Source organism: Fukomys damarensis, unplaced genomic scaffold, assembly GCF_012274545.1.
Source record: "Fukomys damarensis isolate Sample0158 unplaced genomic scaffold, DMR_v1.0_HiC HiC_scaffold_1, whole genome shotgun sequence".
In the NCBI taxonomy this organism is placed as follows: Eukaryota; Metazoa; Chordata; class Mammalia; order Rodentia; family Bathyergidae; genus Fukomys; species Fukomys damarensis.
In genome coordinates this window covers 68,961,746-68,979,820 of record NW_022900913.1, presented here as the reverse complement: position 1 = coordinate 68,979,820, position 18,075 = coordinate 68,961,746, and the positions used below count along the sequence as shown (strand labels likewise).

General features: G+C 47.1%; 1 protein-coding gene across 6 annotated transcripts in view; it reads right to left on the bottom strand.

Annotated features, from left to right (window-relative positions):
• LOC104861192 (anthrax toxin receptor-like) overlaps positions 1-18,075 on the bottom strand; it is a 72,260-nt gene that overhangs the window by 13,941 nt on the left and 40,244 nt on the right. The window contains exons 1-4 of one of the 6 annotated variants that reach the window (XM_010622549.2): positions 17,875-18,044; positions 15,678-15,852; positions 2,839-2,910; positions 1,572-1,643 (exon numbers count right to left, since the gene is read on the bottom strand). In XM_010622549.2, coding sequence (XP_010620851.1) covers positions 1,572-1,643; positions 2,839-2,910; positions 15,678-15,852; positions 17,875-17,878 — 323 coding nt within the window. In that variant the 5' untranslated portion in view covers positions 17,879-18,044. Of the gene's footprint in view, positions 1-1,571; positions 1,644-2,838; positions 2,911-15,677; positions 16,356-16,386; positions 16,707-17,874; positions 18,045-18,075 lie in introns of those variants that run through there. The other 5 variants (XM_010622548.2, XM_010622551.2, XM_010622546.3 and 2 more) reach the window with 5 other exon arrangements.

Here is an 18,075-nt window from a genome sequence, read left to right as displayed (position 1 = left end):
TGGGACTGGAAGGGGTAGCTGGGCTCAGGCTGATTGGCTGTGGCAGGGCTGAACCTGCACAGCAAGGCCACCCAGAGAGAAGACCCTGAGGGTGGCTTCCTCCTGGGTCAGAGACCCTCTGTGCGCCAAGCTCTGAGGGCCCTGGACCCTCCCCGTCCTGGCCCTTTCAGGAGGTGACACAGCCAGCCCTGCCCAGGGGAGGCCCAGCCAGGTCCTGCCCAAACCAGCCCCACATTGTGCCCAACCACTGCTCCTACCAGCTCCTCCACCTCCCATGCCCATGCAGGTCTTCCCCAACCCCCAGCACAGAATACACAGCATACATCTCTCCCTTGCCCACCAAGCAAGCCCCTCCCTGCTCCTCTGCCAGCTGTACCCAGCCATGACCTGTGCATGGGCCCTGGAGTCCCCATGCTCCCACCCTGCAGTCTGGCCTGTCCTGCTTCATTCTGCACTTGGCTTCTCTCCAGACATCCTGTACCAGCTCCCCTACAACTGCAGGCACCCCTTCTCCTTTCCTCTGAACTCCTCCTCTCTGGAGGGGTCCTTGACATTGTATCCAAGGTGACACTTCACTTCCAGACTGTCAGATCCTCCCCAGCACCCCTATTTGGGGTCTCCTGGCCTCTGAGCACCAGTGGGACACCTTCTCCCCCCATGCTTGCTCCTTAGGCCTCCTCATGGCACCCAGATCAGCCAGGGATCCACAGCCACTGGTGCATTCCCCGTCTGGGACCCACCTGAGGACCCCACTGTCCTGCTCAATGTTCCCAGCTCTTCCCCTGGTCCCTGCCACACTGGCTCAGGGCAGAGTATGACCTGTTTTAGGAGGCTCCATTCTGTCCATGGTAACTATGGGACCCACAGACCTGCTCTACCAGGCTTCTTGTATGCTGGGGTTGCCATAACCAGACCCTCTTGGGCCTGCCTTTAGACTCCAGGAGGGCAGGAAGCCAGTCTGAGGTCAAAGGTAGCGTGGAAATGTCCCCATCTAGCCCACCCTGTGCACTGGAGAGAGCATCTTTGGCATCTCAGCAAAGCCCCCCCCTCGTGTCCTGAAAACCAGGCTTGTATCGGGATCAAAATCAGCATTTATGTTATGGTTTGTATTGAGATGTTCCCTCAAAGCCTCATTGCTCATAGGTGGGACTGTGGGGAGGTGGCTGGATCATGGACGTGTAACACTGTGATTACGTGTGTGTGTGTGTGTGTGTGTGTGTGTGTGTGTGTTACTGGATTATCCCTGATGGGTTTAGCATAGTTCAAGAGGTGGCTGAATGGATTTACTGAAGACAGAAGCCCCACCCCGGGTGTGGGTGGCACCAACCAATAAGCTTTTAACTTGGATGTAATAAAAAGGGAAAGGGAAGCTGCTGGTTCACTGCTTCCTCTTTGCCATGGACTGTTTCTCCTCTCTGTGATGCCCCTCTGCTATGAGGCCCTGCCTTGGAGCCAGCCAACTATTGACTGAAACCACTATAAACTCTGAGCTAAAATAAACTTTTGCTCCTTTAAATTTGGGGGGTTGAATATTTTGTCTCAGCAAAGCATAAATAAAGGAGACAGCCTACCTGTCAGAGGTGAGCGGCAAGATGACATTGCCCTTACAGGAGTAGGTGATGAAGGACATGCGCAGGTTTGGGCTGGGAAGAAGCAGGGGTTGAGAGAAGTCACATATATACCAACATGCTGTAATCCAGTTATCAGGGAGAGGTTAGGCCAAATTATTCCCGCACCACCCCTTTACTTTCAATTTAGAGCACACCTTCAGACACTGGGGAATTGAATAAATATAGGAGGATTGTGACGCCTGAGGCAATGAATGGTCCCAAGGAGGGGAGAGCATCAGGATGGCTTCAGGCCCCACCCCTGCACTGCAGCATCCCACACACACATGTGTGAACTAAACAGACAAAATGACATCCACAATCCTCATGGGCCTCCCTCCCGCCTGGCCTGTCTTCTACAGTCCCTTCCTTCAATCCTCACCCCATCCCTCTTTCCCTCCATTTCCTCCTCCCTCCTTCCAGCTCAGGAAATCCCACTCTCCCTGGGAACCATTCACAACACCTCCCTTTCCTGTCGCTGACCACTGCCCTCAGCCCAGGACTTCTGACCCTCAGCAAAGTGGCTGCAGCCTTCCTGGCTGAGCTGCCAGCTGCTCCTGCTCTTGTTCCCAGCTCTGTTCACCACAGGTGCCAGGTTTTTCTTCTTTTTTTCCTGGAGTACCACATCACTCCCCTGCCTGTGATCCTTCCGTGGCTCCTTGTAGCTCACAGGAAGAATTCAACCACTTCTTGACATGGCACAGTAAATTCTCCTGACATCGGCCCCAAGCAACTTGTGAGGATTTGCTTCCAGCCCTTTCCTGAGTTACCCATGCTCCTCACCCTAAACAGACCACACACTAGAGGGCACTCTGAGGGCTACTGTGACCCTGACTTTTCTCCATCTTTCAAGGTCAAGTTCACTTCCCACATCCTCTGGGAAGCTGCCCAGGACCACTTCCCTCTAGGAATCCTTGCTCTCCCCTCTAACCTTCCTGGCACGTTCTCTCTCCCTTTCCTTTGGCCCTGAGCCCGTTGTGTCCATGTGTCAGCTACTGAGTTTGCTGCTCTGCCAGTCCTGACTTCCTTCCTAGCCTGGGGGTCTGGAGGGCAGACGGTGTCCCTGCAGGTGCCCAGGCTCCCAGGCAGGTCAGGCACACTGCTGAGACCCAGGAGACCAGTGCACTCTGTCCCCTTTCCTGCCTGGTCAGGCTGAGCTCTGTGCCCCCAGCCAAAGGACCCCACCAAGTCTATTGGTTGTTGAGGCAGCCTGCAGCATGGAGAAGCTTACTCTGGTAAATTTGCCACCATATTCTCCACAAACTTGTGAATGTGACGCCAAGAGTCACCCACGAAGATGGACCTGAAGACAAAAAGACATCAGTCAGGGGATGAAGTGCCCTTCAGAGAGACACAGCCTCTGCCTCCTCCCCTCTTCTTACAGGATCCTTAATAAGTCACTCCCTCCCCCTCCCAACACTGCCAGCCACAATGGTTCATCCTGGAGATGACTGTTATCAGGGCCACCAGTAGGCAGAGGCTAGCCAACCAGGCCATCTGCTGAGCCTGAGGATCCTCCCAGCACAATGGTTGCTTGCTTGCTGTCCAGCATATCTTATCACAGTAGGTGAAGGCTGTGTGGACAACAAATGGAGGAAGAAAATTTGATTGGAAAGACTCCCGGACACCTCTGCTTTGTAGGCTGGGTCCCCACCTGCCCTTTATGTGACCTTCCCAGATCCCTGTGGGTGGGACCTTGGCACCACAGCCATCAGAAGCCTTTGAAAGACATCACTAGGTCCAGATGTGATCAGATGTGGCCTGTGGTTTCCCTGCTGGACTCCTGGGTTCCAGGTCTCAGACCTGCCCTGGGGGTGGAAGACCCTTAGCTGGCTGTGTCTGCTCTGCACCTCTCCTCGCCACACCCCAGATTCCTCCCCCTCTCCACATTTCCCAGCATCACAGAAGCAGAGAGAGGTTTCCTGTGGGAGCCCAGGTCTTGGAAAGTGTGACCAGCACCGTAGACTATGACACCCAGGCTTGGTCACCAGCCTGCAGTCCCAGCCACGGTGGGCCCAGGAGGCCTTTTCCAATAAGCACCGCCAGGAGAGAGGGACAGCCTAGCCACTGCTGCTCTGGTATCCACACTGTGGACCAGCAGGTATGGCTGCAGGTTCTTTCCATCCCAATTCCCATAACCTGCTCCATTCTCTTCCACTCTGTCCCTGGATAGAGAGTGAGGAACAGGAGGTTGTTGGGGCCTCATGACCTTCCATCCTGTGGGAATCAGTTACATCTGCTCTACATCCCTGGAAATGCTCTCTAGAATCCCACAGCCCTGCAGATATGAGCACCATGGGGTAGAAGAGAACTGTGCCCAGTGTGGAGGGACACATGACACTCAGGGTTGAGCTCCTATTCCAACATCTCTGACCAGAGGGTCATCATGGAAGTGACTGTCATCAGGACAACCAGTGGGCAAAGGCTGGCCAACCAGACCATCTACTGGGATTGAGGGACCTCCCAGCACAAGCGACATTTGGTGGCCACCAGGTGTGGCTTGACATACTAGGTGAGGGCTGTGCGGACAGGAAGTGGGGGAAGACAAAGTGGTTGGAAAGGTCCCTGAGCACTAGTGATTCATGGGTTGTCTGTGCCCTACTGGCCTTAGTGTGACCTTCCCAGCTCCCTGTGGGTGGGTGGAGACCTGGGTACCATGGCCACCAGAAGCCTTTGAGAGCCACAAACAGGTCTAAAGGTGATCAGACATGGCCTGTGGTTTCCCTGAAGGACTCCTGGGTACCAAGTGTTAGATCTGCCCTTAGCGGGGACAGCCAGTCTTGCTTTGTCAGCCTATACACCCAGCCCTTGCAGGCCCAAGGGGTCTTTTCCAGCAGGCACTGACAGGGAAAGAGAACAGGCTGACCACTGCTACCATGGTGCCAGCACTGAGGACTAGCAGGTATGGTTGCAGTCTCTTCCCATCCCCACTCCAGCGTCCTGCTCCATTCTCTCCCACTCTGTTCCAGAATGGAAAGTGAGGATCAGGAGGAGATCGGAGCCTTGTGAACTCCCATCGTGTGGGAATCAGTCACATCTGCCCTATGGCCCTGGCAAAGGTCTCTGTGGCCTCACAGCTGTGCAAGTGAGGCAACATGGAGCAGAGGAGAGCACTGTGCCCGATGCAGGGGGACATGTGACACTCAGGGCCCCACAGGGAGTGAGTGAGAGGTGCCTGCCAGGAGGCCACCTTCTCCCCTCCGGAGATGACAGTGCCCATAAATGGGATCCCCTGAAGGTCATGCAAATGTGTGATGATTTACACAACAAGAACCTCCTCCTCCTGCCCCATCTTACTGCCTCTACTTGGCTGTGTCTAAATCAGTGTTGACACCAGGAGGAAACAAAGGCTTGGATTGTTTCAAAGGTATCAGGATGATTTCCCTGAGCGTACATGTCCCAGACTCTTTGCTGTGTGCTAAATAAAATCAGGAAAAACTTGCATCTTTCAAACGTGGGAAAGATCAGCATTTCCAACAAATGATGCAAAAGTGGATGTTCATACACAAAAGAATGAAGTCTAAGGCAACCTGTTTGGAAGTTCTCCTATCCCTCAGGAGCTATTTCTGTCTCCCATTCCTATTCCATAATAAATTTTCCTACTCTTCTCCGTTGTTCCTTAGAATTCATTCTTAGACTTTGGGGAACTCAAACTTGGTATATCTGACATCTAGCAGGTTGAGCGTTTTCCCCCTATGTCATTTTGGAGTCCCACTCAATAATTGAAGGAGGTAAGAGTCTGCTTTTGTTTCATGGATTCTGTATTATTATTTATATAGGTAATCAGAAATTGTCATTCTTGTTTGCCAGTTGTTTATGCTTTATCTTCTACTGTTGTCTTTTATATCTTTTCCTTTGTCAAATGATGATAACTTAAGTTGAGAACATGGGAAGATTATGATGTTTCTTAGATGGGACATTTTATTTTTATAAGCAGGGTCTTCTATTCCTATTTTGTGCATGGACTTACTAGTTGCTGAATTTACTGGTGGTCCTTGTTTGACAGGTTTGACTTGTTTGGCTGTTCTGATTATTATCTCAGAGAACTGGCACTAGGAAAGAGTAATGTTAGACCATCCCCTAGTGAACTCTGATGCTAACCAAAATGTAAATTCGTAAAATGCTGTAAAATGGTGCGTTAAGTTACTTTTCTTGTGCTGCTGAGACAATAATGAAAGGTTTATTTGGCTTACAGTTCATAGAGTTTTCAGTTCATAACTGGCTGGCTAGGGTGGTATGGGGGACAACAACAGTTCATGGTGGCAGAAGACAGCAAAGCAACAAGGAGGATCTGAATGATGTCTTTCTGCTCCTTTTATCTTAATGCAGCCTAGCGGAATTAGGGTGGTGCCAAACCAGTCCCTCACATGTAATGGTTTAGTAATCGCATGCCCTTAATCCCAGCATCTCACACTGTAGATTCATCCACCTCTGAAAAAGAAAGCCCCATCTCATCCACATGAGGCTTTGGGGGGACAACTAAACACAACCCATAACAATTTTTTTTTAAATAAAATCTAGGTTGTGACATATAAATTACTCTTACAAATTCAGGACTCCCTCAGCCAGTGATTTGTGACAGTGCACCCCAAACCTTAATCTGGAAGAGTAGGATTCACTGAAACAGTCTGGCCCAATCCCCTCTCCATGCTCATAGAGGGAAATATAGCATCTGTTCTGCCTCAGTTTCCTCTCTGGTCTGATCTTCTGCTGGTGAGGAGGCGATCTTAGCTCTTGAGATTCCTCATTCTACCTTTCCAGGATGAGAGGGATGACCCTTGGGCAAAATTTCTCAGTAAAAAGCATGAGAAGAGGAGACTTTCTTTTTTGTGGATCTTTTTCCATCACTTTGGACTTTCCTCTTTTTGGGAGGCATGTTTCTTCTGAAGATCAGAGAGAAAGGGAGAGACTCTGAAAAGATTTTAGTCAAAATTTGTCTCAATCTTTCCCTCCTATCCAACAACTAAGAACTTTAAAGTTGAGCCTATAAAACATGAGCATTTGTTAATGCTGAAGACATGGAGGTCATCATAGATGAGGAACACATACTTCATCTCTGGGTCACATGAGACACCTAAATTTTGCCCAGGAGAACACACATCAAGATGATGTCTCACCTAGTGTTCTGGGCACAATTGCTCATCCAGCAGGTACAGAAAATTGAAACCTGAGACCCAGCAGAAAGAACTAACTTCTGGGTGACATCAGAAGGAGCTATTTCCTAATACTTAAGGAACCAAAACACATTCAGTGCAGGAAAGAATTTCTAAACTAGTCTTTTATGCCACTCCCGCATACTCTCCAAATGGCCCCAACCTCTTGGCTCTCTCCCTTCCTAAGCCTTGTTCTCTTCACTCGTGTGTGTAGGAGAAGGAAATACATTTGCTAATGTGCAAGTTGTGGTTGCTGGACAATGACTACAGGTTTTATCCCGAGACTTTCATAAGTGTGCTACAGATTTAGAGAGATAGAAACCTGTGGAGTGGATTTTGAATAAAACTTAGCTTTGTCTTGCTGGTGAGGGAGATTGCATAGGTGATTAGGTAGATAGCACAAATGTCTCAGTGACTTCTTTGCCCTAGGACCCAGGGCAGGATTATTCTGAGCCATCACTTGCCTCTATTTAGCTCTAGAGGTTATCTATTTTTCAGGCTGGAAAATGCTCCAATCACTTCAGATCTTCCCTTTTTTCTCTCTCGCTTTCTTTCAAAGAATGGAAAAGCAGTTGTTCAGTTCTCTTGACCGTTGGATTAATTGTGCTAGCAATGCTTCCTTTTTTAAACATAGACATTATAGTGTGAATCAGTTGTAGCTTGTGCTTTTGGAAACATACTTTGGAGTTAGGAATTTGAGTTTCCAGAGAAGCTAGGGACATGTATCAGTAAGGGTAGATAGTCTGGCCCACTCTATTTTCTAGTCACTCTCCAAATAGCAGCCACCTGCTCTGGAGCAGCTCCTCTCAGGGACACCTTGAGGGCCCATAAAAGCCAAGCAGGGATTAAAGGGATGCCTATTTTTTCCCTTTCTGGTTTTGGGAAACTCAATGTTGAATTCTCTTACTCCTTTGGAATATATTCTTAAGCACTGGAATTTTTTCGGCCCTCATGTATTTAGAAAAAGTGGGTTAATATTCTTTTGCACTCATGCATGGACAGCTCACCCCTTAGAGACACAGTAGAATGCAGAGGGAAGAATTGATTATGATGGTATTTTGCAACTAGAGTTGTACTGTAAAAGGGAGGGAAAATGGTCAGAATTAACTTATGTTCAGAGTTTTTCTGCATTAAGAAACAGTCCTCATCTTTTTGGGCAAGTGATCTCCCATGACTTGGGCTATTTAAAATTTTTCCAAATCATAGTCCTGCAATATGTAGATGACATACTGTTCACTAGTGATTCTCTCTTTGATAGAGAAACAGATGCCTTGCAAAAAGATGTCACCTCACTGGCTAAATCCCAACAGATTCTTCAACAGCTAACAGAAACAGGTATTAAGGGATAGCTACAGCCTCAGTCCACAGTGGACTGCCTCTGTTTTCTCATAATTTCTCTCCAGAACATTTCACCAGACCAGCCACCATTCTCAGAGTTATGCTGAGGTTCTGAAAGGGGAAAGCCTATACCTAAGTATGACCCAAGGATCACAGGATCACCAGGAAAGGGCCAGGCACATGGTAAGAGCAGCTGACCGGGCTCTGGCCACTTCCTTGTACCTTCTGTTCACCACCACTAGCACTGGACAGGGTTAAGTCTAAATTGGGCTCAGTTTCTCTTGTTTCTTTTTAAAACTACTAGAAGTAGGCATATGTAGTAGGGAAAACTGGAGTCTTGGTAGGCCACCCCCTACCAACTTGATTACATACTTAACTCCAAAGAGTGCCACCTAGTCTCTTTCTATACTCAAATCTGGTTTGTACACCCCCACCTCAGAAAAAAATAGTTAAAATACCTTTAACAGTCTGCCCCTTTAGAGGGAAGTGTTACATATGGCTATTAAAACAGCAGCTTTGGCTATCAGCCAAGGCTATCAAACAACTGTGCTTATCAAAGCAACAATGAGAAACCTGTATAGCTGGGTATTCCAGTCAGATAAATTATCAGCCTAGGGACCATCTTAAAAGCTGTCTTTGCTTTCACAAGTGTAGAAGGTTTGTATTCTTTCTGATTCTTATTACAAGAGGTCTCTGTCAGTTGATCTTCTCTGTCAATTGATCTATAAAATGTTTTGACTGCCGGCCTGAGGATTTAGCTCAGTGGTGCCACTGCTTGCCTCACAAGAGCAAGATCCCAAGTTTGATCCCCAATACCAAAAAAAAAAAAAAAAGTTGTGACTAGTCTGTTTATAGTTACAAACCTAAGTGCTGTGAAAGGTTTATTGTAATTCAACTTAGCCAAATATATCTGAGTGTACTCTGGTCTATTAGCAATTGTCTCATGTGTGCCTATTTGTCTGCCTGTCTGTCTGTTCATTTTGTGACTAGTTGCAACAACTATAGCTGTTTTGTTTGAGCTAAACAATTTTTCTTCTTTTTTATTTTTGGATTTTTAAAATAATTATGTCTACAACTTAAATTGACTTATAGATAAGTGTCATTGGAGTTAAGGACATGCTTCCACTCAGGTTGCCAGCTGATCAAAATGATGTTAAGACTGGTTTTACAAATACAGTGCATATTGTTGTTTACATACAGTACCTTGGGGAATCTTTCATTGGTCAAGAATAATGTATTAACTGTTATTATCTCATTCTCATAGGTTATTTGAAAATTTTATTAAAATAATTAAATGGGGACCCCTTAAACTTGGCAAGGAAACTGCTGGGCAAGATTCCCTTGGTGAATAAAGGAACAACTACCTGGAAATATTTATTCCAGTCTTTATTCCCTAATGGTACCCCAATAATTTCCATAGTCTATGGGAGACATAGCCCAGTAAACATTGCTAAATATATTATAATACATTTATATTTATTCTCTTCAAAAGGTTAAGTTTTCTGTGGGTAAAACAATAAGACTTTCTTATTTTAAAATGCTCTTGGTTAAACTTAAAAAACTTAAAACATCCTTTTGGTGAAAGGTGTTTATGGTGGTAAACTTTTTAAACATCTGGCATTATCTTACTTGTGTTCCAGCTATTTGTGAGGAAATATACTAGCCAATCCAGTGTTGGACATTTAGCCAAAAAATGCAGATACATTTTCAGGCTTGTACTTATGTTACTGCTATGTAAGTATGTTGTAATAGTTAAATGTACCTAAACACTGTAAGGTCCAGGCAATGTCACTTGAATGATTATAAATTAATAATCTTTAGGTATATCTATAAACAAGTGCATTCTGCTTAAATATCACTCTGGCAACCAAAATGGTTAAAAGATAACAAATTTAGGTAAAAGATTCTTTATTTCACTTAATATCTTATAATTAGATAGCTGAATAAAAAGGTATTTTATACCAAGATGGACATTTAAATGTGTTTTCATGCTGAATTACTATGTGAGGCTCTCGATCTCAAGTTTTCTCTGTGAAACTTTATAATTATTGTCTCTTAACATTCTTCAAGAATTCAACTTCTAAAACAACCATGATTGGTAAGAAATAACAGTCCTCTGGCTATATTTTACATTTCAAAGTGCTTCATATCAAGATGAGACTATAATAGTGAAACTCACTGCTTCCACTGTAATATGATGTAACTGATCATCTTTTCTGGGTATTCAACAACTGAAGTTTGGAGACCAGAACTACAAAAGTAACTGAGATGACAGAACAGCCAATATTTTGATCCTGGCACTCCAAGCTCAATGAAGACCCAGTAATGAGGGAACCTTTTCTACAGGATCCTACAACTTTGGCAAGTCACTCAACCTCTTGATCAGGGAGATTCTTGGACCCCAGAGTACAGGAATCAATGAAGGTACAGTGTGCCAAAAAAGAGAGTCATCAAAGAAGGAAAAGTCTTACATGCTTTCAAAGAAAACAACATAGTCAAGCAAGATCATGACCCATCCTGGTGGCTGACATTGACAGAAGCGCTGAGAGGCTCTGTATATGATTCCAAAAATAATGCCTAAGAAGACTTAACTGATCTTGATAGGCAGAAAGAAGTTAATTTTGATGAACACAGGTCTCGCCTTAACTTGGTCTTAAATACCCAGAAGAAAAGTATTATTAAAAAGTATAATTAAAAAGTATGAAAACAATACTATATAGTAATAAAAGCTAGATACAAAAAGGGGTACCAATTGCTGACCTCTCTGGCAGTTTCCAGCTACACTGGTAGCTGACCGATGTTATGTTTCAGAGAAGCTAAAAAAAAAAATTTATGTTGGAAACTCTAAAAGCTCAACAAGAATCTTTAAATTCCTTAGCTAAAATTGCCTTTCAAAAATCACCAAACTCTTCATCTCCTTACAGCTAAAACTAGAGGGATTTAGGACAAGAAATGGCAGACTTACAGATAACCTATATCAGCAGAGTGGTCTAAGAGCCAACTGGTTATGATTGCTATTACAGCCCCTTAGTTGTTTGGATGTGACTCTTTCCCCAACCTGCTTTTCCATTCTAGTGTTCATCTTTCTATTATACAAGCTTTAATTTCTTAGGAAATGTGTTCATTCTTGCCCAGAGGCTGCCAAACACCAGGTGATCATGCATATGGAAACAATGACAAATGTGCCAGATTCCTTTTACTGGGATCTATTACACTGACCTTGTAAAAGGAGTTCATAACTGCTAAACTGCAACATGACTTCTATCCAAGGCCCATTAGATTATCTTGAATCTAATTCTGGATTAAGGGAAACTAAGCCTCTTCTCCCTAACCAAAGTTAGTGATAGCTCTTCAGAGGGAAGAATATTATAGACAGCTAAGCTAGGTAGAAATATTATAGGCAGACAGGGTTAGATCCTCAAGGGAGTAAATGCAGAAGATGAGAACACATAGGAGGTTGGCTGGAGGTGCATTTGAAGAAGATTAAAATCACAATAGCCGTATTTGCATATTTCCCTAAGGGATTAAGTTTGATGTTATTGCTACCACCCATTTGAGATTTTCTTTTTTTTTAAATTGAGTTTATAGGTACATTCTAGGTATACAATACAGTTACATTCATCATTGGGATCTTGTACCTTTACATGACAGGTCTTGGTTCTCATTTTTCCCCTTGTCCTTGCCCTCCCTTTACCCCCTCTTCCCCTCCCCATTTACAAACACTTTATTTGCATTTTTTTATTTTCTCCCATTTGAGATTTTCTGTATAAGGAAACTATTATCTCATTGGGGTGGGCCATCCTTTCCCACTCACTAAAACTAAGACTAAGACTAAGACTAAGACTAGACTACTAAGACTAAAACTTAAAGCAAGACCAAATCTATAGATTATAGGTTAATAATGTCATCCATATGGCCTTGCTACTATTGGATCAATACTGGCCAAGCAGCTATACTTATAATCATATTGACTGATTATAGTTTTGACCTAGGTTGTACTCACATCATGATTTTGCTCTATTAAACCTTCTCAGGGAAGTGGGCCCATTACAACCCATTCAGAATCTTACCTGTCTTTCATGAGCTGCTCCTATTCCCCATTCCTATTCCTCATTCCTATTCCCCAATAAATTTTCCTACTCTTAAAAAAAAAAAAGAATGAAGTCAAACCAGGAACTTATACCATCACAAAAATTTAATAATGTTAGGACAAGACAAGCAAAGCACAGGCAATGATAGAAAAAAATTTAAAAACTGGACTTCAGAATGGTAAAGAATTTTTAAACCATTATCTGATAAAGGATAAGTATCCAGATACAATTTAAAAAATGGCAAAGAATGTGAATAGGCACCTTGCCAAAGAAGACACCTAAATGACCAATGAACACCTGAAACATTACAATACCTTAATAGCCACTAGGGAAAATGAGTTCAAAGCGACACTGAAAAATGACTTCACATCCCTTCAGGTGAATATTATCAAAAATCACAGGGAAACTAGAGAGGCTGGTTCCTTGTGCATTTTTGGTAGAAACGTAAAGTGAGGCAAGCATTTTGGTGGCTCCTCAGAAAGGTAAACAAAGATGTATGAGAGCATGTATTCAATTCAAACAGGTACACATACACCTGGATTCGTAGCAACACTATACACAATGGCCAAATGGTAGGCACAACCCAAGACTCCATCAGGAGATGAATACATATGTTATATACGACGTATGGTATATACAGCCAGTGGAATCTTCTCCAGCCACCAAAAAGGACAAAACTCTGATAGAGACTAACCAGGGATGAATCAGAAGAACATTGTGCTAATTGCAGTAAGATGCAAAAACATAAATATTTTATGATTCCTCTCACATGAATTTGCATGACTCAATTTGCTATTTACCAGCAGGAAACAAGTTTCTAGATATTGAAATTAGAGTACAGATTGCCAGAGTATAGGGGAGGGAGGGGAGGAAGTACTGGTAACTGAGAGCACAGCTTCAGTACAAGATAATGATGAAAGTTCTGGAGATGAGGAGTGGTGATGGCCACACATCATTATGAGTATATCTAATTTCACTGAATTAAGCACTGAAAAATGGTAGAAATGGTCAATTTTATATAATGTATATAATGCCATTGCAAAAGTAGCTTACTAATAACAGCAACAACAGAAAACCTGATAGTAGGGACTGGGGACCAGCAGGCCCGAGTTGGAAGAAGCGAGTTTGGCCTCTACTGTGTATCACAGGCATGCTACCTAACCTCTTCGAGCCCATTCCACCCCAACCCAGGGACCCACCTACTGTGTAAGCACTTGACCCACTGCTCAGGTCAGCCTGCAATCCAAGGCCCATGGTGTAGGAGAGAAGGAAGACCAGAGCCTGGAGACATGTAAGCCCAGAACAGGAAGTATTCCTGGGGAATACACTGAAAAGCAGAGCAAAGCAAGACAGCAGAACATCAGGCTTTGGCAAAGACTATGTCAGAGATGGAACCATTTGGTGGCAGTGTGGAAACTGGTGCTCAGCACAAGGAAGTGTTCCTTTTATCCAGAGCTGAGAGCCTGGTAGCAGGGGTTAAAGACAGTGAAGAAACTGATATCCTTTCACATCGTGGGTACAAAGGATGCAGATGAGGCAAACCACTTGATTTCATCCAGTGCTGATGATCCTGGCACTTGTCCCTGTAACTGGGGGCCTGGAGACAAAGGCCTGTTGCCCAGGAGGCTAGGAAGAGATTGATCTTTTCCCACAGGGAGGTTTTCCCAGTCTATAGCCCTGATCTCTCTCTCTCTCTCTCTCTCTCTCTCTCTCTCTCTCTCTCTCTCTCTCTCTCTCTCTCTCTCTACCCCCTCTCCCTCTTTCTCCCTCCCTCCCTTCCCACCCCCTCAGCTCTGCGTCCCTAACACCAAGCCAGTGGGATAAAACCAAGGAAATGCCTACTAAGACAAACCTCAGAGCCCCAGCCTTATCTTCCATCAGCTGTGATTACTAAAGTCTAAACACAGAGCTTTCTGGGTCACCCCCAAACAGGTATCCAGTGAGTGATCAGGGTCCTCACCAGAAGTAGGGAGGTCCTGGAGGCTCAGAGCACTGGCCTCTCAGACAAGGAGAGCCTGGGGCAGGCTGATGTTGCCAGGGATGGGAGTCAGCACCCACTGCCAAGTGCAGAAGGTTGTGAGTACAGGAGAAGGAAGGAGGTCAGGGCTCAGAGTAGCACCCAGGCCCACCTGCCCCTATCCTGTGTCCTACCCAGCAAGCCCTTCAACTCCCACCTGCCAGATAAGCCATGTCTAGCTGGCTGAGAGTGATTTCTGTAGCTGGCACATTGCTTGGCACAAAACAAGTGTCTTATTAATGCTATTCCACACCCCTACCTGTGCCCACAGCCCTCCTCATCCATCCCAGGGATAGGTTAGCCCCTGGGAGCCTCACAGCAGGGCCCTTAGGAGGCCCTAAGGAGGTCCCTTAGGAGGATAGAGTAAAAGCAAGCAGAGACATGCAACAGGGTGGCAGCCAAGAGGGGCTTTGGAGTCTCAGCCACTCTCCAGCAGGACTGACCCAACAAGGCTGTCAGCCCAGTGGGCACCCATCCTCCCCAAACCTGATGCCCAAAGGGAGCCACCACCGCTGCTGTGCTAAGGATCCGAGGGCACCACCTGTCCAGGGTGTCTCAGAGTCCCTGGGCCAGAAGTGAGGAGGGACTCCTCTCCCAGTGGGGAGGGGGCTCCCAGCTGGCTGTTTTGGCTCAGGAGCTGGAGCTAGGGCCGGTGTTCCCAACCTTGGTGCCCACAGAGGAGATGAGAGGAGCCATGCCTGTGACTAGAAAGAGCCCAGACCAGGAAGCCCGGTTCTTGTCACCGTCAGCATCCTCCAGGCACCTTGGCCACCTAGGAGCTCACTCCACAACAGGACATCACAGGGAGACCCCTGGGCTGCTGCGCATCCAGAGCGGGGAGGGCTGAGGGCGAAGGGCTGGCGAGCACAGAGGGCATCCCCCTGCTGAGGGCTGCATGGGCTTCTCATTGGGTTCCCAGTCCCAGCCAGCAGGACAGCTGAGATAGGACCTCACCACCTCCCCAAGACCAAGACCCGCCTGCCTCCCAATGGCCGTCAGGAGCCCCAAAGACAGTATAGCTTCCTCAGGGCCAAATGAGCCCCTGGCTACCCCGAAAATGCTGGGACTGTGCCAAGTCTGCAGGGTGGGAGGAAGAGCAAGGCTTAGAGGAGAGGGTGCTGGGCAGGGATGTGGCCAAGTACCCCCAGAAGCCACAGATGGTCTCTCCCAGAAAACCCTTCTGGGGCTTCTCCCAGGCCTAGGAGGTGGCTCCTGGGGACCAGTGACTGAGGGCACTGCAGGATCCAGGGCTGGGCCACATTGCTGCAGGGACAGAGTCACCCAGAACCCCTGTGGTAACACCCCCACTAGATAAGGACTCTCTGAGGCCTGTGCAGGGGTGCTCACCACTGGAGGACCCTGCCAGTCCTCTTATACACATGGGGTTCCCCTGAAGCCCCATCCTGCCTACAGTGACTGGGGACCATTTCTTTCTGGAGTCAGGTGGAGGCAGAACCTGAGGGCCACTCACTTGTCCAGAATGAAGTAGATGTCGGAGATGCCAGGGCATGGTGGCTGGTCTGCATTCCTCTTATGCCAGCTGTGCACTGAGCCCCGGGGTTGGAAACTTCGGGAACCCAGGCCAAGTCCGTGGACATTTCTCCACCTGGCAGCAACATCCAGGGGTCTCTCTGTGCTGAACAGGGCTGGAAGTAGCAGCAGCAGGAGCAGGAGGAAGAGCACAGAGCGAGGTACACAGGGACCATGCCTCCCCATTTTCTTGGTTGTCTCTATGACCTCTTTGCTCATGGACACTGCCCCAGAGCTTCCTGCTTGGCCACCTCCCCTGTGCCCAGGGACCTCAGCCAGCCCCTGGAGCCCTGTCACCAATGCCCAGTGTGCACACGCTAGTTCCCTCGCAGAGCACAGGGACTGGAGACAACACTGCTCTGTGTGTCCTGCCACCAGCTGTCCCAAAGGCTCTTTTCCCACCTCTAGGCAAAACACTCAGGGATGATGATGGACAAGAAGGTTGACATGGTGACTTTGTGACCTGTAACTCTGGATCTGCATATTGACAGCATAAAGTGGAGGTCATAGGTTCTCTAGGGGATAATAAAATGAGACCTCTCTGTCCCTCTTTCTATCCCTCACAGTTGGTTCTCAAGGAGCCACCTGAGGACCCAAGTGTGCTATTAACTGACAGAGGACAGCGGTGCTGGGTGAGATTAGGTTATCACCATGGGTGGGGAGTTCCAGTGACTGGGAGGCAGTGATGAACACAGGAGGCATTGTGTCCACCCTGATGCTAGCCAGGCAATGGCAGAACTGGATGAGACGGAGACTGCCCTGTGACAAGGTCCACGGTGACACCTTTATCCTTGCCCCATTATAGGCCACCCAACCTCAATGACCTAAAGCAAGGACCATGTTACTGTGCCCCAGACTCCAAGGTTGGTCCCTTAGGAGGGCAGAGTAGGGGAGGCCCCATGATGGGCATCCTGGGAAGACTAGGGAACAGGATGTGACTTGAGTGGCTGAGTTTCATGTAGTTCTCCAGAGGCTTTTTCACCCTGGTGTGTGGCATCCAGTCTGGGGAACCCAGAGTTGGGCTCCAGTGGGGCTTTTCAGGTAGACCCTGCAAATGATCTCTCCAGGCCACTCAGGCTCCCTCACAGGATGGTGGTGTCAAGGGGTGGTGGCCATTTATCATGGTGGCTCAGAACCCCAAAGACAAGATAGAAGCTGAACAACTCTTTGTGACATCAGATCAGAGGTCATACCACGTCACTTCCACTGTGCTAGGTCAGAGCAGTCACTGCCCTGCCCACTTTCCGAGGGAGGAGGCAACCTCCTGGCTCTCAGCGGAGTGGACTGGGCTCAGCCTTCTGTGACCTGCTGCAGGCCAGGGCTTGAAGACATGGCAAGCAGGGGATATGGAGGAGGGACTCAGCACAGACAATACCTTCAAAGGGAATGAGAAACTGACCTGTGCAGGGAAATATTTTCAGAAATACTTGACCAATGGCATTTTCTGCTATATGCTCAAGAGTAAGATATGAGTAAAAGCCCTCCTCTTCAAAATATAATGCTGATGTTTCAATGTCTGTAACCTATAAAGGACCAGGGCTCAACTTTGGGTGAACTGTTTTGTTTTTTATGTTTTCACAATTACTTGAAACTGTGGAACACTTGCATGGGGCTGCTTCCTGTGGAGGGATCTGGTCCCTCCCATCAGTGTTTTAGGGCTCTCACACTTTGCAGTCTTCAAGAAAGGAATGCAGTTTTGTCAAAGCAAGAAGCTGGACTCATGTACAGCGTTCAGGTCCCCCACCCTGGTGCTACATGCCAGGGTGAGGAAGCCTCTGGAGAATTTCACACCCAGCCACCAAAATCACACCCCTCATCAGCCTTCCTACAACTCCCCTTCAGGGAGCTTTCCCACTCTGCCCTCCTGACGTCTGACCACGGAGCCCAAGGCACAATAAAACAGTCCTTGTCCAGGTCACTGAGCTTGGTTAGAGATGTCTGACCACGGAACCCAAGGCACAATAAAACAGTCCTTGTCAAGGTCACTGAGCTTGGTTAGAGATCAGGGATAAGAGACTGTCCCCCACTCACAGCACGTGGCCTCCTCCAGCTCCACCACTGCCTGGCTGGCTGCAGGGTGCTCACAGTGACTTCCCCACATCTCCCTTGCTGCCTTCCCAGTCCCTGGAACTCATTACCCATGATGACTTCCTGATCTATCTCAGCCAGCACTGCTGTCCTCTCTTGGTTAACAGAACATCTGGAACCTCAGGAGCCCCTTTGAGGACCACTTGTGAGGGCTGGGAAGAGGAGCTGGGAGGTCTCATCTTGTACCCCCCAGAGACCCGATGATCCCTTATTGATGCTGTCAACATGCAGGTCCCTGGGCAGAGCTCCAG